Source organism: Hydra vulgaris, chromosome 04 (genome assembly GCF_038396675.1).
Source record: "Hydra vulgaris chromosome 04, alternate assembly HydraT2T_AEP".
Taxonomy (NCBI): Eukaryota; Metazoa; Cnidaria; class Hydrozoa; order Anthoathecata; family Hydridae; genus Hydra; species Hydra vulgaris.
Window position 1 is genome coordinate 26,773,535 of NC_088923.1, and position 23,966 is coordinate 26,797,500.

General features: G+C 29.4%; 3 protein-coding genes across 3 annotated transcripts; 2 read left to right on the forward strand and 1 right to left on the reverse strand.

The window, feature by feature from the left end:
• Positions 1–454: 454 nt before the first annotated feature.
• Positions 455–1,314, reverse strand: LOC136079306 (uncharacterized). Its single transcript, XM_065795040.1, has 2 exons — positions 765–1,314; positions 455–723 (listed from the first exon to the last, which is right to left on the reverse strand). The coding sequence occupies exons 1-2, from the start codon at positions 1,312–1,314 to the stop codon at positions 455–457; spliced, it is 819 nt and encodes a 272-aa protein (XP_065651112.1).
• A 7,143-nt stretch (positions 1,315–8,457) lies between these two features.
• On the forward strand, positions 8,458–16,292 carry LOC136079713 (DPY30 domain-containing protein 1-like). Its single transcript, XM_065795924.1, has 2 exons — positions 8,458–8,702; positions 15,993–16,292. Exons 1-2 carry the CDS (start codon positions 8,556–8,558, stop codon positions 16,125–16,127), a joined length of 282 nt encoding a protein of 93 aa, XP_065651996.1. The 5' UTR covers positions 8,458–8,555; the 3' UTR covers positions 16,128–16,292.
• A 4,639-nt stretch (positions 16,293–20,931) lies between these two features.
• On the forward strand, positions 20,932–21,774 carry LOC136079307 (ATP-dependent DNA helicase PIF6-like). Its single transcript, XM_065795041.1, has one exon. It carries the CDS (start codon positions 20,932–20,934, stop codon positions 21,772–21,774), a length of 843 nt encoding a protein of 280 aa, XP_065651113.1.
• Positions 21,775–23,966: the final 2,192 nt, after the last annotated feature.

Consider the following 23,966-nt stretch of genomic DNA (forward strand, 5'->3'; position numbering starts at 1 on the left):
ATAAAGTATTCTCAGCAGTCTAATATCTAAGCAAACAAAGGATTTTCTTATCCGACCCAACGTTTAGTTGGCTTTGCCTACGCTTTTTATAACATGATTTTTCCATTTCAGATTGCTTGAGAAGATTACTCCAAGATCACTTTCAGATTCTGTTATGTTTAACTTTTGTTCATTGATATAAAGGGGTGATTTTTTGTTATTCCGGAAAAAGTGCAGACCATACATTTTGAAATATTATATTTCACAAGCCAGTCTTGAGTCCACTTAAACGCTAAATCAAGATCTGATTGCAAAGAAAGAGTTGATGCACTGGAAAGCATTTCATTCAAAATTTAGGGTCATCTGCATACAGCTTGGTTAGATTTTTTAGAGTTTCAGGCAAATCGTTTATAAATAGTACAAACAAGAGTGGTCTAATTACTGACCCTTGTGGCACACCACTGGAAACCTCTGCCTAAGAAGATACATTTTCACCTATCGCAACTCTTTGTTTTCTTTCTTTTAAAAGTGCTTCAATCCATTGTATTGTCAGACCAGATATTCCATAGGCTGTAAGTTTAAGAAACAATCTTTTATGTGGCACTGTGTCAAATGCCCTGGCAAAATCCAAAAAGAATACATCAACAGGTTTACCATTCTCTAAGGCGGTTGAAATAAAATCAAGTGTTTCTAGTAGATTCGTTAGGCATGATTTACTTTTAACAAAACCGTGCTGTTGCTTGACTATTAGTTTGAATGTATATATAGAAAAGTTTCAAGTTTACATCTGATTATATCTTCCATTATTTTACATGCACTTGAGGTGAGTAATACCGGTCGGTAGTTTCCTGCTAAGGTTTTTTCGCCTATTTTGTACAGAGGAGTGATATTTGCTGATCTAAATTGCACGGGCAGTTTGCTGGTTTTAAATGATTCTTTAAAAATATACGTAAGTGGAATGGCAAAGGCTGATGCACAATTCTTTAAAATAGCTGAATGTAAATTATCTGCACCACTTGATTTGTTATCTTTTAGGCTTTTTAATCTTAGATAGACATCTTCATATGTAAAATCTTCATTTGTCATAATGAATGTTTCAGTAGTTCTTAAATCAAAAGAAGGCAGTGGACCATCATCTTCTTTCACAAATGCAGCTTGAAAATATTTGTTTAAGATATCAGCAATATATTTTGAATTTTGAGTGATTATACCATTTTCTTCCTTTAATGCTTTTATAGTATCTTTGACTGCTTGTTGATTGTTCATGTAGCTGTAGAGAAGCTTTGGATTCTTGATGGCTCTTTTTACCAGATTAAGCTCAAAGTTTTGAAGCATTGTATCCAGTCAACATTTGAAATTAGATCAGATATTAGTTCAAAATTGGAATTAGCAAACTTAAATTTTTGCTTACTTATATTGTCATGGATTGCTTTATCAGCCAAGATGAAAATGAAGCATAATATTAGATGGCCTCTAGTTATATTTCCCAGAACAAATTTTGAATCTATTTCGTTAACACTCGCTAACTGAGTTGTAAAGATCAAATCTAAGGTACTCCTAAGTTGTTCATCTGACAGCTGGAAAGTTGGTATGTTAATATGCTGATAAAGAAAATCATCCTTTAAAATATCTGTAAATATATATTTAATTCTATTCTCATTTGAAATTGCATCAACACAGCCATTTGACCAATTGATTGATGGGAAATCGAAGTCGCCCATGATAAGTAAGTCTTTGAACTTATTTTTGTCTATATATTTGCGTGCCAGACTAAAAACCACTTCAAATTCTGCCATATCCAAAAAATCATTTGGCTTGTAGATACATCCAAGTAAATACTTGTCATTATCAAAATAAACAACTCCTCACACTTGTTCTAGTTTACAGGGATTTAGAACAGCATCATTTAGTTCACAGGTGTCTAATGAGTTTTCTATATATAAACAAACACCACCGCCTTTTCGTCCGTCTGATCAGTCTTTTCTGTACAGATGGTAACCTTCAATGTTTACAACTGAATCACTTTTAAACCATGTCTCATTCACAGAAATTACGTTTGGTTTGTATTATTCAATTACCACTTTAAACTCATTTAACTTGTTATCGAGAGAGGTAGCATTTAGGTATAAACATGGCAGCTTTTTAATTTCATTGCAATCTGACACTGAATTATGTATAAAACTATTGGTCTGATTTCTTTTTGAATTTGATAATCTTATTGCCACGGATGCCATACCAAAAGAGGCCATTGTCTGGTCTTGCTTGATTTATTTTATTTATTTCAGTTCTGAGGTTAAAATCTTGGAGTCTCTGAGCCTTAGTCAAATCTGGACTAAGATAAATATCTTTATGTGCGACATTACTTCTCAATTTTTTAGCTGATGCTAATATTGTGTTGCGAAGAATATCCTCAGCTAATTTAACAAGAATTGGACCTGGTTTATTAGTTTTAGATCTCAGCCGTCAAACAAATTTTGGTATTACATTCTCTTGATTTATGAGTTTAAAAATATCATTTACTTTTGACTCGTCTTTTTTTGATTTCATTTCTATGCTTTCTTTAGTTGATTCGGCCACTCCATAAATAATGACATTTTTTGCTCTTCTTTTTCTTTCGTCTAACTCATTAATAGCTACATTTTTTACCATCAGCTGCTCTGTAGGCTTCTTTTTTTGTATACCCTGTTTGACAATAAGCGACCAGTCACTGATAGACTTGCTTGACTCAGCTGCTTTATTTATTTCTGTCTTCAGATTTTTAATTTTTTTGTCATTTTCAGTTTTTGTTGTTTCTAGTTTTATCACGCGTTCAAAGAGTTCCAAAAAAGCGTTAGAAAGCTGGCTACACCAATTATGAATGTCTTTAGTTGTTTGAGAGTGTGAACCGGCACCCAATTTTGGCCAATTGTCCTGTTTAAGAAAATCTAAATTCATTCCTTAACTGATATTGTCTACTCTCTTGATTAGAGGGCTACCACCATGAATAACAATGGATTACCTCTTGTTGTGAACTTAAAATTGATAGCTGAGAGGGCTACCACCCTGAATAACAGTGGTTTACCTCTTGTTGTTAGTTTATTAAACTTATTACACATGGACTAAAAAGTTTCAGTATGTGTTTTTTTCCGTTGTCTTATTACACAGGTATTAAAATTTAATAACAAACAAAAAATCAATAATTATCTTTTATAATTTATCTTTTATAATTTTATTTATAATTATCTACAATATCTTAATGCTTTATAAATAAAATCTAAGACACACAGCTCATCATTCCTACATAATCCAAAAATAATATAAACAGTGTGAAAAGGAGAGTGTGTATTTAAAACATAATTGTTATTTTAATATGTATTTAAAACATAATATGTATTTAAAACATAATTGTGTATTTAAAACATAATTGTTAACATAACACGTTATTTGTTAAACTAAATTTTGAAATGCACGATTTTGCGAACAAAGTTAAATCTTAGTTTATTTTATGGTTTGGTAAATAAATGCGATCTTCTTCGGAGATTGCCGCAGATTTCAGTTTCAAGAATGAAAACTAAGTCCAATAAAATTATAGTTTAAGGGTGAAAAAAAGTAGCTCAAAAATTTTTTTTTTCTAAATAAAAATTATTTCATGTTTTGCATACTGATTTACAAAAAAAAAATACAAGCCATAATCAAATTTCAAAGAAAAGTGAAAATCGACACACCCTAATATGTATATATATATATATATATATATATATATATATATATATATATATATATATATATATATATATATATATATATATATATATATATATATATATATATATATATATATATATATATATATATATATACATATATATTTATCAAATGTCAAACTTTAAAGGTAGAAAATAATTTTTATATAACTTTTGCCCTTAATTACATTGGGAAAAAAAATTCCTGAAGTGACCCCAATGGTTGACATATCGATCATAAATCTACTCATCATAACGAACTCAACAATGTATGACAATGACCAGGGTTAAATTACAATACTAAAAAATGGTAAAGGACATGTGTGGACTAGATTTAAATATTTAGGAAAATAAATTTTTGAATTAAAAATTTTTAAATTTCTTTGTTTTTTTAATTTTTTGCATGTTTTTGTAAAAAAATAAACACTGGCAACCCTGTAATCGGATACAAGTAGTGATTTAGAAGAATTCTTTGGTTAAAAGGAAGCAGAGTCCAAGTTTTCGACAATTTTCCTAATTTAATTTCCTATAAAATCAAAGTATGTTAAATATGTTATAAGGTTCGTCCAAAATTAGAAAAAAAAAAATTTTTCACAATCTTGCTGTTAATTAAATTCTAATTTAATTAAAGTGAATTAGAAGGATGTGGCTTTAAAACCAATTTTTAAAAGAAAGTAATCGGGAAGCATATTTTGAAACCCTATACAGGCTCAGAATTGGCAGAAATATGCGCAACCTGATTGGCTGATATGGAAAGAGAGACCTTTGCGCGTATATTAAAATCAAAACGCGCGTATATTAAAATGTCAAAAAGCTTAGGGGTCATCCATAAAGTACGTACGCCAAAAATTTTGAAATTTGACCCCCCCTCCCCCCTGTTGCCATGCGTACTTTTATGTCCCACCCACCCACCCCCCTTAAAAGTACGTACGTTTCTCAAATACCCCCCCTTAAATATCCCCCCCCCCCCCATCGCTCCTTTATTTTTTTTTTCTCAATAAAAAAGATTTATTTAAAAAAAAAAAAAGACGGAGGGACCTTAGATACTTTATACGACCCCAAAATTCTTTATTTGCGCATTTTTAAAAAGTCTTTAAGTATATATGCAAATAATAATTTAAATAAATTTAAAATACGTTATAAGTAAGTGTTTATTTAGGCGAGAGGTTGATGCGACGGAAATAGTCGACGGTCATCCAGGTTCGATTCCCGGTAAAATCCATGTAAACCTTTTTTTTGTTTTAATAACGAATCAAATGTAAATAAACTATACTTAACGTGGACGTTTTTTTCGGGCACCCTTCCTTAGTAAGTAAAAAACGAGTCTTACGTGAGATCAGTAAAATTGAAAACAAAGGGTAAAACCCAGTGGGAGGGGGAACAGCAAATTTTGTGCCCTTTTGCTAATTTAAGAAGCTTTTTATTTTAGTAAAACCTAGCGGTCAAATTTGGAAGATTTTGAGACGCCATTGACACGTTTTTTTTTGAGTGACTCCGTCCCATCAACCACGGCCCTCAGGTCTTACTCAGGGCCAGTATATAAGGGGTGGCATGTGTGCATGGGCCCCCTCAGGATTTTTTGATGTTCCAGATAGAACACTTTCACACATCGCGCAAACTTAAGTTTGTTTATATGCCAAATGAGGTGGCCTTGCAAAAAATTTGGATGGTGGAGGCCTGGGAACAAAAAGCCCTAAAGCGTTTGCCTCCCCCCTTCCCTGCCTAAACGCGAGGAAATATGTAGCAAAATTTTTAACTTTAACATCTAAAACTAAATTTAAATTTATCGACAGATTTTAATTTTTGTAGAAAAATATCGTAAATTACAAAAAAGTTATGACCTCCCATTTTGGGGGTCGGGAGGGTAAGCGTTTTAAGGCTTTTTGTTCACAGGCCTCCGCCATCCCGATATTTTGCAAGGCCTCCTCATTTGGCATAGGTATAAACAAACTTAAGTTATGAGTTTACACGATGTGTGAAAGTGTCCTATCTGAAACATAAAAAAATTCTGAGGGCGCCCATACATGTGTGTGCATAGAGGAAAACTATACCCTCTAATCCATATACCATACATCTTTTTATGTTGGCAAACTAGAATCTTTAGTCAGAATGTAACTTTTCTATTGATTAGCTGGTTAATTGTGATAAATTAGAAAATCGAAGTACGTACTTTTAAATTGAACCCCCCCCCCTCCCATACGCTTTCGTACGCTTTTTGAAGACCTCTCCCCTCCCTCCTATGAGCGTACGTACTTTATGGACGACCCCTTACTGGATAATAAAAGTGAAATTGAATAATTGCATAAAATATCAAATAATAATAACATATAAAAGTATGATTTTTCAATCAACTTCTGTACAATATAGTACTTATACACTATTGCAAAACTTCACAACTCAAAACAACCGCGATTTTCATAACGTTTTTTCAAAAATAAAGATTTAAATGAAGTAGTTTGTTTTCCTAATGGTTTTTATTACTCTAAGACTTAAAAAAGACCATTATAACAAACTATTAACTAAATAGGGAAACTTGACTATGCTGTGATTTTCATACGATAGATTTTTATAACAGTTTATTCATAACAGTTTTATAATTTATCTAGTAATATCCATGAAATATTGATAACTTGGTATGATTTCTTTCACATTAAGTTTCCAATTAATCCTATCATTTAGCTAGAAAAATATTTTTTAAAATTCCCTAATTTCTTTTCAGAACTTTACACTAATTATTCTCATTATTAAATTATATACATTACTAAAACATTTTAAGTTTGAGAATATTGCTTATTGGTTGAATTAGCTAACCCAGGTAATTAGCAACACTCTCAAATTAAAAGCAATTGTAAGCAAGAGCTGATTTGGATTATCTTTGGTATTTTAGTAATAAAATATTACAAAACATTGTAACATAACAAACCATAAGAAAAAGTCTATAACTTGATGTCTACAAGTGTGTTTTGATATAGTTAGTTTATTACTAAAAAGGAATAACTCTTAACTTACCACACCTTTATGAAGAATTAAGTGTAAAAGGTAGAAACAAGAAAACTACATGTTGTAGTTTATTTCAATTTCAAAAGTCAATACATATAAAACATGTTTGATGATATTTAGCTGTTGACCTGAAAAAAAAAATTGGTTATTTTATTCTATAATTGGTAAAAAGTGTTTACCCTCTAGTAGCAACTGATGGTAAGTAATATTAAATAAAGTAACAAATTTTGATAAATTTCATGTTTGTTATTTTATTTTGCATTAAATACTCCAAAAAACCAATAAAATCAAATGCATTTTTTTTTAATTTCTGTGAATACCTCTTGTATAATGACATAAAAAAATTCAATACTCTTTGCTGGCTTATAATATCAAAGCTTATATGTAACTGTACAAAAAAAACGTTCCGTAGAAAAACAAATATCACTTCTTTTGTTAAATTTTCAAATTGCATATAACTTTTATTGAGTATGCTTCATAGAATAGGGACATTCCATTTGACGAGAAATTTGACAATATGTTGTACCACGTCTTAATGGAGAACCAAGGGTAAAGAGGTTGAAAAAGAAACATGCAAATTTATGTTGAATATTTCAAGAGTTTAAACAAAAACATTTTACAATAACAAAAACACATAGCATGATAACTGACTTTTTTTTTCTAAAAATTTTCTTTTCTTTTCCTGATTACTCTTTTTCCATTAAAATATTTAATTTTTACCACTTAGTTTTGTTTTTTTAATCTTTTTTTTTTCAATTATTACAATAAAAAAAAAATGCCACAATCATTTTCATTTTTTTAATGCCACAATCTACTTTTATTTGGTCAAATTATTTGACTTCAATACTTTTTCTTGCTTGTAATGTTAGTGTTTATATGTAACTACAAAAAATTACTGTTCACTAGACAAACATAAACTTTTCTTTTTTTGTTAAAAATTTCAAATAGAGTATTAATATCCAATTTTCATCTTTTATATATAAGTTAATGTAGTCTGCCAAACTTTTTCTAAACCTTCAAAAGGCGTTTAATGGTTTCAGGACGAAGTTTTATTAGAGTTATGTAATAAAAAAATATCAGTTTCCTCAAAACTAAGGTTGAAACAAAACATGAAAGCAAAATCTCATTAGAGTTCATATATTGACATGAAATGTGTCAGCTAGTTTTGCAATCAGTACAAATTTTCTTTTTTAAAAACTTTAATGTTTAACTCTTTGTACTTAACATATAAATCAATTTATAAATAAAGTTCTTCGCCAGTAGTCTCGTGCAACTGCATATCAACTGCATATAAACTTTGCGTTTAAGTATGCTTTAATGCCGAGGACATTATATATTACGAGAAACACATTTATAAATCTTTTCGAATTTACTTTAACACATTTTTTTTTTCCATTTCTTTAACTTAACAACAGATAAAATCCCCATCACCAAGATAAACTTTATTGACATTTTGAGATTTTTACGAGTGAAAATTCTCTGGTATTTTGATACCTCTTTAGTGCTCTGAAGAAAACTAAAATAAAATTAATTTCCTCTGTTGATAGTAACACAAGACTTGTATTTATAAACTTAGTTTGTCATTACTTAAAAACTTATTTAAAAAACCTGATTGTTTTGATTTTAATTATATTTTTCAACAAATGCGCACTTGCCTCTCTTTCAAAATCAGCGAATCAGATTTTTGTCAATTTTGAGCTTGTATAGGGTTTCAAAATATGCAGTCGGTAAACGCATTTTAACTGGTATTGTTTTTTATTTTTATGAATCAAAAATACCCCCAGTACAGACAGTTCACCGTGCATGGAAACGCGGACAAAAAAATAAAAAAACAAAAACATCTTAGTCAATTTAATGGATTCTGAGTATTTGAAGCAACATCTTGGACTGGCATTGTCCTTAGGTTTATCAGAAATATGCCAAAAAAGACCATCTGATCCAATTGGTTACTTATCTGCGTGGTTGAAAAAATTTGTTTGTAATAGGGAAGAAAATGAGCAGGTAAGTGAAGTTATCAACAAGATAGTAGAGCTTTTTTTTTTTTTTTTTTTTTTGATGTTTGATAAAATGGTTGAAATCTAAGTTTTGGCTGAAATCAACTTTTATTTGGAATAGTTTCTAGAATTTTTTTTTTTTTTACACAACCTGTGGTCTGTTTATACATAGTTAAAGTTACATTATTCCACACAGTCATGCGAGCTTTATAAATTGTTTTGTAAAGTGATTTTTACAGAATATAGTTTGAGGTTGCTTGGATTCTACACGTTTAATGTAGGATTTTAAATACTGATACAAAAGAAACTAAATCCATTAATACAAATATGTAAATTATAAAAGTTAAAGTTTTAAATACATGCATATACATATAAGTTATAATGTCATGGTATTCAAGCAATGAAAATTTGTTTAGCATTTGAGTTTATAGTCCATGAGCTTGAAGAAGATGTAGTATTCAAGCAATGGCAGAGTACTGATCATAAGACACTAATGTTATAATCATTGCCACTAGATGAGTTTAATTATTTCTTTTGTGACAGCATTGACAACACATTCACATTCCTTTATAGCAAAAACACAAAGTTGATTCTTGAAAAACTGTAAAGAAAATATAAACCAAAAATAAATGTGTAATTTTAGGAAGTTTTAGTGAAAATCATCAGTTTGTTGTTCAGGATATAGTTAAAATGTATCACTTGACCAAAAATCAGTGTTTTTTTTTTTTTACAAATGTTTTAAGAAATGTTTTTTAAAATTTTTTTAAAAAACATTTCTTAAGCAAAATCTTTTTGTTACTTTTCAGAAGATGTTAATCATGGTTAAACAGGGTTTGTTTATAAGATTCAACAACATAACTAAATGTATTAAAAAAAAATTGACCAAATGTATCATGTGTGAAGTATTTTTCTGATGGCTGTGAAGCACAATTTAACACAGTTTAAACACATTAACTTTGAGTTAATGTGTTTGCTGAATGGGTGTTTTTTGCTCCCAGCCATGGTAAATCCCCTTGTGATGGCATTTAGGATGTTAGAAAACAATATAAAGCTGCACTTTACAACTTTATATTTAATAATTTTAAACCCCCCAAAAAAATAATTTTCAAAGAAATTATTTTTCATAGAAATTATTTTTGAAATATGAAAAACTATGTTGGTATGACATATTATTTTTGCAAAATAAGCAAAAATAATCAATGATTAATTAACAAATTATAAATCAAAATCTAAAGCTCTGTTACATAATTAAATATTGTCTTCTTTTTATATTATTAAAAATGAAAAAAATTAGATAATAATATTACAAAATGGTATTAAATAATCTAAGAAATAGATATTTTATGTTTGTCAGAGAGTTGATGGTATAGGCTTAAAGCATTGTTGAAATTAAAAATGAAAACATGATAAATAAAGTTATTGATCATTTTAAGTGTGATTGATTAAATCTTATACAGGATTTGACCAATTGCTTGATACAAATCATAGAAATAAAAATGTTATTTCTAACAATACACTTGTTGAAGATAGTTTTAATGATGAATCAAATTCTAGTGTTGTTCTTAAAAATTATGAAGGTTTTAATTCTTGTATTTTCTTCAATAGATTGCGATCAATCTATTAAAGACAATACAATCAATATAGAAATTGATGAAATTGCAAGCTCACATTGTATCTGTTTTATTTGTAAATGGGAGTTTGGTTTGACTCTGTTTAGAAAAATAACAAATGAAGAGATAATTGATGATTTTATTAAAGTAAACACATTTATACGTAAATGGCTCAAAGATGAATACTATAGGTCTAGGATTTAAAAACAACATCTATATTTGCAAAATTTAGTGATATAAATAACGTATCAACTGAGTTTTGTTTCCAAAATACAGGTTTTACCAAAGATGAGTTTCTATATTTGGTAAGTGAATTAAAAACAATAAAAAACTTTCAAATGGTCGAAAGAACAAGCTCTTCTAGTTTATCTTGTTTGGTTAAGACTGGTCTTGATCAAAATTCAATTGCTTTTTATTTTGGTTTGTCATGTTGGTTGAAGGTTCAAAAATATTGCCATCTTATAAGAGCCTTGTTTAATACTGATTTTGTTGGTAAAAATTTAGGAGCAAAATCATGATCACAAAAAGATTAGTGGTTAAATAACATTGATATAATCAAAGATTTGTTTGACTTTAAAGACGAACAGCTAATAGATGGTCTGATTAAAATAAAAAGTAAAATATTGCAATTCTAATGATAAAAATTTAAAAAAATTTTTAAAAAATAAATCAGAATCATACATTTTGTATACAAAAAGTAAAAGTAAAAACCATTTTGAACCAGTTGATGTATTAAATATTAATGATTTTCCAAAGTTTTATATGGAGCATATGCAAAAATACATCATATTTGATAATTATCAGATAAAGCCAAGTTACTCTAGCAGAATATTTAAATAAAAATGGAAAATATATTATTTTGATTGATAAAAATATTCAGCAAATTCAAAATTATAAATTGATTTCTGCTGAAATTCAGTAAAGATTTTCAAATGCTACTAAGTATAGGCTACTTATTAAATATTTGCTAAACATCGATAGTCCAGAATCATTATTGTCCTAGGCATGTGGGTGTTTTTCTGGTTTAAAAATGTTTGGTTGTTGTTGTCACATTGCTAGCATCATATTTTATTTGAGTTGTGGAAAGTATTTGGAAAAATTGATTCTACTCCAAAAATGATTCTACTGCAAAGTTTTATATAATCCATTTTGTTTATTTGTAGAGATTTTTCATAAAGATGAAGATGAACTAAATATAAATGATATTCTATTATCATTTATAATAATTTATAAGCATTGTTTCAATTTTATATGTTGCACAATATTTGATTAATACAAGCCACTATAGATCAATATTTTTATTAAGTAATGAGTTTTATTTGGTAGATGATTTAAACAATTCTATCATAAAAAAACTACCAAAAATGTATAATATAAAAAGTATAGTATAAATGATATAATATAAAAAATATGATATAAGTGTATAATATAAAAACTATTTTTTATTACTTAACCTAAATATATAAAATTACAACAATATTTTCTTGTTTTTAAAGTTTAAATAAACTAAGGTATATATATATATATATATATATATATATATATATATATATATATATATATATATATATATATATATATATATATATATATATATATATATATATATATATATATATATATATATATATATATATGTTATTTTAGTGAAATAAAATACACTTTTTAGTTTAAAATACATGTTTCAAACTTACAAAGTTCATCATCAGTTGAAATAGCAGTATTAAAAATATTTTAAAACTACCCTGAACTAAAAATTTCCAAACAAAACTTAGTTAAATTATTTCATTTTGCCACAAGCAATACACATTTTCTTTTTAATGGTCAATATTATAACCAAATTAATGGAGTTGCAATGGGCTCTCCTTTGGCTCCTGTGTTAGCTACCCTATTTATGGGTGAATTTGAAAACAAATGGATTGAAAAGTATAACGACACTCAACCATTGTTTTTTAGGAGATATGTTGATGACATTTTCGCATCTTTTCCATCTAAAAATGGCAGTGTAAATTTTCTTGATTATTTTAATTCTAAACACCCGAATATTAAATTCACTTGTGAACATGAACAAAATGGTAAACCACCTTTTCTTGATGTTTATATTGAAAATTAAAATAATCTCATAACTAGTATATACCATAAAGAAACTTTTACTAGGCTATTGACTAATTACTTTAGATTTACATCATTTCAATACAAATTGGGGCTAATTAAAACTTTTATTGACCGTACATTTAAAATAAATAACACCTGGGCAGGATTTCATGAAAATATTCAGTCAACTAAAATAACTTTACTTAAGAATCAATATCCTAATAAGTTAATAGATATTTCCTTAAAAAAATATTTGGATCTTAAACACTCTGAACCTTTTGAAAAACCTAAATATGAATGTAAATATTTTGAATTACCCTATATTGGTGAACTATCTTTAAACGCTCAAAACAAAATATCGGAGTTAATAAAGCTGTTTTGCAAAGAAAAATTTATCACAAAATAGGCATTTACTTCTACTAAAATTCAACAGTTTTTTTTCATTAAAAGATACTATTCTCAGAAATTTAAAATCTAGCATTGTTTATAAATTTAATTGTGCAAACTGTAATGTTTGTTACATAGGGCGAACTGTCCGACACATCTCTCAAAGTATTGATGAACATTTTAAGGAAGATAAATAATCACATGTATTTCAACATATTAAATCCAACATTGATTGTTTTAATAAAGCAACTGCAGAATGTTTTACCATTCTGGATTCTGCCAATAGGGAAATTGAATTAGAAATTAAAGAAAGTCTTTATATAAAATGGCAGAACCCTGAGTTAAACAAACAAGCTAGGCACAGAGGTATTGAATTGTTCTAATCTAACTTATATTAACATCCTGTCCTTTATTGTAAAATACCTTTTGTGTAATGAATGTTAACTGTATTTTGAGTGTGTTTTTATTATTTCCTTTGTATTATAATTTTTATTTTTATTTCCTTTGTATTATAATTTGTGTGTGTGTATATATATATATATATATATATATATATATATATATATATATATATATATATATATATATATATATATATATATATATATATATATATGTATATGTATATGTATATATATATATATATATATATATATATATATATATATATATATATATATATATATATATACACGTAAGGAAAAAAATGATTCTTATGCCAACAAATACGTCACTTTTAACTACTTTTGACTTTCGTCCAACATTTGCGTGTTGTCAGAAAGTAAAAACCATTAATTTAATTACAAATTAATTGTTTTTTAAAAAAACTGCAAAAACGCAAATTTAATTGACCAGAATGTTTTTAAAAACATTCTGAATGTTTTTAACAGTATAAACAATGTTTTTATTTTTATTTTTTTAATAAAATTTTTATTTTTTTATTTTTTTTACTGTAAATCATGCGCAGAGTGTTGCTGCATCGACTATCTTATAGCCTGACTTGCAACAAAGTGCTGCTACATCGACTGACAAATAGCCTGACTCGCAACAGAGTGCTGCTTCAAGAAATTTAGCTTTTAGAGGTAAGAATATTATTTTTTTTATTAATACTAAATTATTTTTTGTATTATTTTATTTGTAATTTAAAAATCAAAATTTTAAGTTATAATTGGATATAAATATGGATTACTATTTTGGTTATTTTTGTTTGCAATTAGGATCCAATCAAAAGTTGTTCAAAAATTGGAATGGAAACTTACTTGAGGGCTCAAATTAATTGCTCTCCACAACAAAACATTACAAGATTATATGCATCTTATTGCTAAGCACCAAGAAGAAGAAAAACGCATGCAAGCTCTTTACTTATACTGGAAATCACAGAATGAATTTATCAAGGAGTGCGGCAAATTAGTGGTTTGAGAAGTTATTCGAGAAATCAAAAAATCAATATATTTCACCATCACGAACAGCAATCCCGATTTGTCCCACAGCGAGCAAATTACTTGAAAAGAAGGGATTTGATATAACAAAGTTGATATTGAATGTGTTGGAAGAGAATGAGCTTAACATAAAAAATTGCTGCGGTCAAGGCTACAACAATGGTGCTAATATGACAGGTATTTTCAATGGAGTTCGAGTTTTGTTTAGACAGAATAATCCACAAAGAATTTTTATTCTTTGCTTTGCTCACAGTTTGAACTTATGTGCAGTACATGCTATTGAATCATCGGCTCCTAAGAAGTCCTATTTTGGAAATATTCAAGAGCTATACAATCTGTTCAGCTGCAGCCCAATTTGTTGTAAAATTCTTCAGGAGGAGATAGGTTAATCATTACATAAATTTTCTGTTACAAGATGGATCTTAAGGATTAAAGCAGTCAAGCCACTAGCAAAAAAGCCAAGAGAGATTTTGAAATCATTAGATCGTCTTTAAGAGTTAAACCTTCCAGGCGAAAGTAGTAATGAAGTGCTTTATCTGATTAAATTAATTCTTTTGAATTTATTGTTTCCACTACTCTTTGGTTTAATTGTTTACTCCACTTAACTCACTCTCGATGATGAAGTAAAGATTCTAAATGGCCTTTTGACGGATCTGGATTGAATCCGTTTGACTTGGGACCTGATTTGGGGCCTGAGAGGCAACAGAAGTTGCAAAGAGCTTGAAATTTGATGAAATCATGTTTGCTGTGAAGAGAATGCGAAAAAAGAAGGTCTTCCCTGTTGTAATTTAATTGTAGATTGTAACTGCTAGTTACAACCGCGGAGAAGCATCAAAAAACTTTGAGTGCAATGTCTCCAATGTTGCACTCGACAATCTGACTAGTCAAATGAGATCAAGATTTAAAATAATAGAAGGGAAATGTAACAATTTTTCCTCTTTGGTCTTCACAAAAATCTCAAATAGACGAAGATTTAGGTTTAAAGGCTGAGAATCTGGCTAAACTTGACCCAGAAGACTTATGTAAAAACGAATTTTCTGATGAAGTTCGGCATTTTTTTTCCGTACGAAGAATTATTCTAGCCAGCGAAAAACCTGTCGAACTTCTAAATAAAGTTTATGCAAAAGGAGCTGCATTCAATATTTCCACAAGTGCGTGTTTCACTTAGAATCTTTCTAACAATGCCCGTTTCAACACCGGAATGTGAAAGATCTTTCAGTAAGTTAGCTATCATCAAAGATTATTTTCGTTCCATAATGGGCCAGGAGCGAATCTGCTACTTGATGATCCTTTCAATTGAATAACATTTAGCCAATAACGTTTTTTATGAAGAAGTTATTTCAAATTTTGCCGCTAGAAAGGCCCGGAAGATGTGTTCATCTATTCAGACTTGATTTTACCATAGTTTGTTTTTACAAAACAAAATTAATTAAATGTGATTTTAGGTTTTCTATGAAAGTAAACCAAAAATAACTATACTAATTTATTTGCTATTTATAATTTAAAGACCTGAAGTATGATAGGGCATCCATTAAACTTTCGGACCCGGGCATCACAAAAGTTCTGGGTGGCCCTGACTATGTCTACAATAAACATCAACTCACTGTATGTATAAGATAGTCATTTTTCCTAGGCAAAATTTTTATGTACTTAAAGTTTTTTTTTATTAGAAACATGTTCTTTTTATTTTTATTTATTTTTTAATATTTTAGGTTTAACTTTACCAATCAATGATTATATAATAAATGCAAATAAATTTTTTTTTAGGATTTAATAGATAAAAAAAGATTAGACGAAGAACGAGAAATATTAGCTGAAGAAGCCAAACATAAAGAAGCAATGATTCAAGAGCAAGAAAAAATAGCTAATCAGCTTCTTGCAGAAAACGTTAATAAGCCATGAATTGTTTTGGTGATGGATTTTCTCCAAAAAAATTTAAATATGTTCATCGAAGCAGAATATGTTTTTAAGAATTTTTTTAATGTATATATGTTAACTTAAAATGTTTGAAATGTACAATCATAAATCTTTTTAAAAATTTTCAAAAATATATTTTTTTAAAGTTAATAGTATTTTAGGGTTAGGATAATTTTGCTAAAATATCTGTCTATTATTATCATTATTTATATTAAAAAGGTATGAAAAAGCTTTTCAAAAACAGTTTTTTTTAATAAACAATATTTTTTTTTGTAATCCCTGTAGAAGGTGGGATAATTATGTTAAAATATCTGTCTTTTTATTATTTTTATTAAATTCACCTCCCCAAGGCTTTAGATGGAGTCACAACAGTCAAGGAGGTTACTCTAAAACACAAATCTTATTAAATAAAGCCACAGAGACACAAGTACTGGGCGCAGTACTTTCAGAGGCGTAGGATGATTGAACTCTGAACCTCTTGATTGTAAGCTGTCTTCTATTAATAGTCTATTACCTCATCTGATAGGGAGGGGGTATATATAAATTACAGAGGGTATAGAGATAATTTTGTGTTTCTACGGGAGTCCACAAAGATCTCCGGTCGAGGTTTAATTATCTTTCTATTCATGATGTTGAGAAACTTTTTTGAACGAAGTACACGAAGATAAAGTTAAAATGAAATTTAACTCTGTTTAAAATAAAACCATACATGTTTGCTTTTTAATGCAGGACACAACTTTGGGCTTCAGAAGTTTCTTAAATTTTAACCCAAATAAAACGTTTTATAGGGATGCATAGTTGAATATCAGAGTAACAAATACATCTCTTCAGCAAATTTTTGTTATTTTAATGATCTTTAAAAATTGTCACTTTTTTCAACGATTATATACTTATTAACGTTTTTATTTTTTGATAATTTGTCTTACGCTCTTTTGGTTTAGTTTGCGAACCCTGAAATATCATCTTTAGTTGCATGCGTTGTAATTCAATTTGCAGTGTGACCTTTGGTACCTCCAGTATTTGAAACAATTTTTTTATGCAATTGTAAAATTATTAATGCAATCAAAAAAAATATTATATAGCAGTAATTTATTATATTACATTACAAAATTATTCAGTTAAAATTTTGCTTTAGCATATCTGTTAGTCTTGTTGTCTTATAATTTTTTTCAACAATGTATATAATTGTTAAAATATGTTAAGTACTTTTTACATTTTCCAACGTGCCAAGTATCTATATAGCTCAGTATCTATGTTGTTGTATTTTAAAATACAATATAAAATTGACAAAAAAATATTGCAGTTGCTTTTGATACAAGATGTATGCAATCATGTTTTATGGTATAGTTGTATTTTATTTTTTTCTCTCCATGGCACCGCATTTCCTTATGTTAAAAAATATAAATAGTTACATTTTTATATATAGAGAGGTTCTACCAAAATCTATACATATAGAGACTTTGGTTGAACCACTAATTAAATAAAAATTGCTACAATTTATAAATTGTTACGGATTTATAATTTCTATATTCGTTACATTTTTGTTTACATAAATGACAACTCTGCCTCCATTTCTATTTTTGTCCGATGCTTTTAATTGAATCCAATCTTTATAAAGTCTTCTCAATTTATATTATACCTTTGGCATTGGTGCAACGGAAATTAATTAGACTGTAGTTTATCTTATTATTATGCATCAGAAACATACTTGTACATTTTGTAACTAATTAAGGCGGTAGACCACTAATAAACTCAAACCTTTCAAAAATTACATTTCAGCATTTATTTACTTATAAAATGATTAAAGTTTATATTTTAATGACAAAAATTTTTTTTTTTCGATATTATGGTTTGAGAAATTTGATCGCAGAAACTCCAAAATAGAGTCATTAGGTTGCAGTGAATATTTAAAAAACTTTTGATGTCATATATACGAAATTTTTTAAACTTATAATATAATTTAGATATTGTACTATAATCAAAAAAATATATTGAACAGATTTTTTTTAAGCAGAAAAACACTTGAGGAAATAAAAATAGGTGTGTTTGACCATATTTGGACATTAAAATCTTTTTTTCTGATTATCACAATTTAATAAAAGTAGCAGGGGACATCCAGGACAACAAAAGGAACAAATCCTAAAAATTTCATAAAAATTGGTCAATAAAATTTTGAGATATTCACCGCGAAGTCTTGAATTTGAAAGAACTGAGAAAAACAAACATAAACAACAAAAAAAAGCGTAAAATCCTTTAGATAAATATAAAAAACTCACTTAAAAAGCCTGTTGACAAATTCTATCTTATTATAAAAGTGATTTGGAGTAAAAGTAAAGCAAAATTTAAAATAATTTAAGTAAAAATATTGATTATATTAACAGACAAAATAATATTACCAAAGTAATTCAGTTTTTAAAAAGACGAAAAAGTCTTTCTTTTTATTTTTGATTTAGTTTCAATCTAGAACTTCTATCAATTTTAAATAAATATAAATTAAGTTTAAATTAAAATTCTCCAGCACCATAGCTCTCTTTATTCTACTCGATGTCCAAAAATCTTTTCGAATACTTCGTAATTGCTTTTCGAATACTTCGTAATTGCTTTTCAAATACTTCGTAATTGCTTTTCAAATACTTCGTAATTGCTTTTCGAATACTTCGTAATTGCTTTTCGAATTCTTCGTAATTGCTTTAGCCTCTTTTTTTGCTTTTCGCTACTTTTTTTTTTCCATTTTTCAATTCTTTTTAAATCAGAAGATGCTAAAAAAACTAAACAATAATGTCCTGGTTTTAAAAAGTTTTTTTTAAATTCTATTGATACCAATAATTCCTTCATTGAAATGAATGATTGCAGAACAACAACCTAAATTTAATGTCAATTCTAACATAAACATCTTTAGGACAACGTTTCCAAATCAAAACATTTAAAGACTCATTATAATTTTGAGTTGATCCATCTAGACATTTAGAAAATAGGTCTTCTGACATTAAATCATTAAATACTGGCTTAATAAAAGCTTTTATAATAATAGGTAAACCTGGTTTTTCTTTATATTCTTTATTTTGGAACTTGGATTTTTGATATTTACCCCACGAATCTTTGGTTTGTCGACAAAAAACATGCTTAGCATCAGATGAATCTGCTACACATGAATGATGCAAGACTTCTAATATATTTTTTTAGCATCTGATAAAGATTATTGATATTTTGGCGAATTGCAATACCATAGTAATTTTGAATTTCGTTTATTTCTTTTTCAGTTAACCTTCCTTTCCCACCAAGTGACTTTTATCTTCTAGATCATAATTTACTGTACATAAGGGTACTGAAGGATATTAAATATTTGTTTTTATAAACCAATAATAATAATTATTAAAAAATTTATGCGATTTTTTCTATACAAACATTTTGTGATATAAGCACTAATATTACATTTATAAAGTATCAATGTAAAAATAACATTTATTATATATTAAATCAATAATACATGTTTTTTGCTCAGTCTAATCACATTATTACATTTTTAAAAAGCTTTATATCATATAATAATATAATATATTGCTTTTTTATGTATTTAGAATATATCATATATTAGTAATATACTAATATTTGTCTAAAAATATATAGACAAATATAATATATTTATAGTATATTAAATTTAATATACTATTTCTAGTATATTATATTTATAGTATATTATATATTTAATATATACTATATTATAGTATATATTAAATATATATTATAATATAATATATATTTAATACATACTATATTAATAATAATTATGAATGATATGATTCCGATACAGCAATGACAGTCTTGCACAATAGCAGAGTAGAAAAACTTAAAAAAAAACACAGAAAGGCTATTACTATTTCTTACTGGACTAGAAAAGAAAATGATTCTAAAGTTGTTGGTTATTATATGAAAAAGTTCCAGCTAGTTGCTGACATTGTAGTTGATGTTTTCATTGAGTTGATGTTTCCAGTAAGTTGATGTTTTCCTAATGTTGCCATTATTTTTTGATTATTGGACATTCATTTTATTATCTTACTACTTGAATTTACTATTTTTTGACTCTATATATCTATATCTATATCTATATCTATGTATATATATATATATATATATATATATATATATATATATATATATATATATATATATATATATATATATATACATATATATTAGTTCCACTACTTGCTGCACACTATATATCTTAATATATATAAAGGGCAATGTGTGTTTGTGTGTGTGTTTGTTTGTTTGTTTGTTCTCTATAGAAATCCAAACCGCCGGACCGATCTCGATAAAATTTGGCATGGGGGTAGTCCTCGAGGGGGAGAAGGTTCTTAGCTGGGTTTTGACCCCGTACCCCAACCCCCGGGGTCAGGGGGGACCATTTTTTTGGCCCGTTTTTGGGCCCATTTTTTGTGTACAGATATCAGGTAAGCCAGTTTAAATATTGGCCCGGGCAACGCCGGGTAACTCCAGCTAGGTATATATAAAGGGCAATGTGTGTTTGTGTGTGTGTTTGTTTGTTTGTTTGTTCTCTATAGAAATCCAAACCGCCGGACCGATCTCGATGAAATTTGGCATGGGGGTAGTCCTCGAGGGGGAGAAGGTTCTTAGCTGGGTTTTGACCCCGTACCCCGACCCCGGGGTCAGGGGGGCCCAAAAATGGGATCCAGTGTGGCTCTGCAGCCTCAGCCGTGCAATTTGGCAAAACCTAAAAACTTCCTACCTGTGGAGGAGTGTCAGAACACTTCATTTGACAACAAACATGGGGGTAAAGTTGTCTGGTGATCTGTCAGCAGGAGCCTTTTCTAATCACCTCCTTGCCTTGGGCAATGGTGAGGCACCAGTTGATGTGCAGACAGGGCTCATTAAATTCCCTGCCAACTTTTGCACACTGGTGGATTCTGCAGAGGAACTCATTGTCAAGGTGTTTCCCAACATCCAGCAGAGTTTCATCAGACATGACTGGATCTGTGAGAGAGCTATTCTGGCTCCCAAAAATGAGTCTGTCACCAAGATCAATATGCAGATCCAGAAAATGCTCCCAGGCAATGAAAAGTCCTACAACTCCATTGACATGGTTATGGACCCCAGTGAAGCTGTCAACTATCCAACAGAATTTCTGAACTCTTTAGAACCATCTGGATGTCCTCCTCACATTCTTCACCTGAAAGTTGGAGCACCAATCATTCTCCTTCGCAACCTCGACAGTCCCAAGCTCTGCAATGGAACTCGACTCATCATCAAAGCTATCCTTTCAAACTTGATTGAAGCAACTATACTGACTGGATGTGGCAAAGGTGAGAATGTCTTCATTCCAAGGATTCCAATGATTTCCAATGACCTCCCATTCAGTTTCAAGCGCCTCCAGTTTCCAGTCAGGCTGGCTTTTGCCATGACCATTAACAAAGCGCAGGGACAGTCACTTAAAGTGGCTGGCATCAATTTGGAACAGCCCTGCTTTTCTCACGGCCAGCTCTATGTTGCATGCTCCAGAGTTGGATCTCCACGAAATCTTTTCATTTTGACTCCAGAAGAAAAAACCAAGAACATTGTCTATCAGAAGGCTCTTCAGTCAAAGAAATCCTCTTTAAAGAAGTCCTATTAAAAGAAAACAATAACAATCCAATGTGAAGAAATTACCAATGATTTAACTTTTGTAACATGTTCAACTTTTTTTTCCAGTGTGAGAGAACAATTTAATTGAAAAATTTGAGTAAATGTTCTTTTGGAAATTCTTAATTTGTTGTTTTTAAGTGGAAAATAAACAAAATGTCTTTTTCTTCCTTAATGTCTTTCAGTTATTTCATAGCTTCAACCAACAGGGTCACATTTTGTGGGATTATTGTGCAACACTAAAAAATATTGCACAATCTTACTGTGCATAGCCCAAAATTAGTATAACAAAGTTCCAGATGCTCATTTACTTTTAAATATTGGCCCGGGCAACGCCGGGTAACTCCAGCTAGTCTTAATCTTAATATATATAAAGGGCAATGTGTGTGTGTTTGCTTGTTTGTTCTCTATTGAAATCCAAACCGCCGGACCGATCTCGATGAAATTTGGCATGGGGGTAGTCCTCGAGGGGAAGAAGGTTTTTAGCTGGGTTTTGACTCCGTACCCCAACCCCCAGGGTCAAGGGGGCCCAAAAATGGTCCCCCCTGACCCCTGGGTCACAGGGGACCATTTTTTGGGCCCATTTTTGGGCCCATTTTTGTGTACAGATATCAGGTAAGCCAGTTTAAATATTGGCCCGGGCAACGCCGGGTAACTCCAGCTATCTTATCTTCTTATCTTATCTTAATCTTCTTAGTATATATAAAGGGCAATGTGTGTTTGTGTGAGTGTTTGTTTGTTTGTTCTCTATAGAAATCCACCGATCTCGATGAAATTTGGCATGGGGGTAGTCCTCGAGGGGAGAAGGTTCTTAGCTGGGTTTTGACCCCGTACCCTGATCCCCGGGGTCAAGGGGGCCTAAAAATAGGCCCCCCTGACCCCGGCGTCAGGGAGGACCATTTTTTGGGACCATTTTTGGGACCATTTTTGTGTACAGATATCAGGTAAGCCAGTTTAAATATTGGCCCGGGCAACGCCGGTTAACTCCAGCTATCTTATCTTCTTATCTTATCTTAATCTTAATATATATAAAGGGCAATGTGTGTTTGTGTGAGTGTTTGTTTGTTTGTTCTCTATAGAAATCCACCGATCTCGATGAAATTTGGCATGGGGGTAGTCCTCGAGGGGGAGAAGATTCTTAGCTGGGTTTTGACCCGTACCCCGACCCCCAGGGTCAGGGGGGACCATTTTTTGGGCCCATTTTTGTGTACAGATATCAGGTAAGCCAGTTTAAATATTGGCCCGGGCAACGCCGGGTAACTCCAGCTAGTATATATATATATATATATATATATATATATATATATATATATATATATATATATATATATATATATATATACACACAGATATATATGTTCCACTACTTGCTGCACACGATATATATATATATATATATATATATATATATTATATATATATATATATATATATATATATATATATATATATATATATATATATATATATATAGTGTGCAGAAAGTAGTGGAACTTGCAAAAAAAATGTACAGCGAGTAGTGAATCTTGCACAAAAAAATTACAGCGATTAGTGGAACTTGCAAAAAAAATGTACAGTGAGTATTGCATCTTGCAAAGATATGTACACGGAGTTGTGGAACTTGCAAAAAGTATGTACAGCGAGTAGAGGAACTTGCAAAAAAAATTTACAGCGAGTAGTGGAACTTGCAAAAATATAAAGCGAGTGGTGGAACTTGCAATTTTTTTGATAGACGGGTCTAGCTTACATTCACGTTGCGTCTATTGTTAACAATGATTATTATACAGTTTCATTAAGGGAATTTAATATCTTCATCATTAACTAAAAGCCAAGATGTAAACTAATTAAAATAATATTATAAAACATTTTTTGTTTTTAAATTTTTTTTCAGGTCAGAGGGGGAAACATCTATAACATCACTAAGCATTATGTGATGTGATGAATTTTGGTAAAAGATATTTTTATATTAAAGTTTATTACTTTAATTACATTTAAATATTTTTTCGAATCTCATTAAAAATATAACTTTTTTTTAGGTTGTAAAAGAGGGGGGGGGGGCGATGACACGCCCCCTTCCCCATCTACACCCTTGAAACAAAAGATGCGCTACTAGTGATGCTGTTAAGTAGTAAAATATAATTTTTGATTTGATACTAGATTTCTTTTTAACTATAAAGATAAATA

Bases quoted from the DNA above. Each gene is read 5' to 3' on its own strand.
- LOC136079306 (XM_065795040.1), bottom strand. From the start codon at position 1,314: ATGCTTCAAAACTTTGAGCTTAATCTGGTAAAAAGAGCCATCAAGAAT. The intron at 724-764 runs GTAAACTTGAAA...TCAAACTAATAG, and splicing joins AATGGAAGATATAATCAGAT to TCAAGCAACAGCACGGTTTT.
- LOC136079713 (XM_065795924.1), top strand. From the start codon at position 8,556: ATGGATTCTGAGTATTTGAAGCAACATCTTGGACTGGCATTGTCCTTA. The intron at 8,703-15,992 runs GTAAGTGAAGTT...ATTTTTTTTTAG, and splicing joins ATAGGGAAGAAAATGAGCAG to GATTTAATAGATAAAAAAAG.
- LOC136079307 (XM_065795041.1), top strand. From the start codon at position 20,932: ATGGGGGTAAAGTTGTCTGGTGATCTGTCAGCAGGAGCCTTTTCTAAT.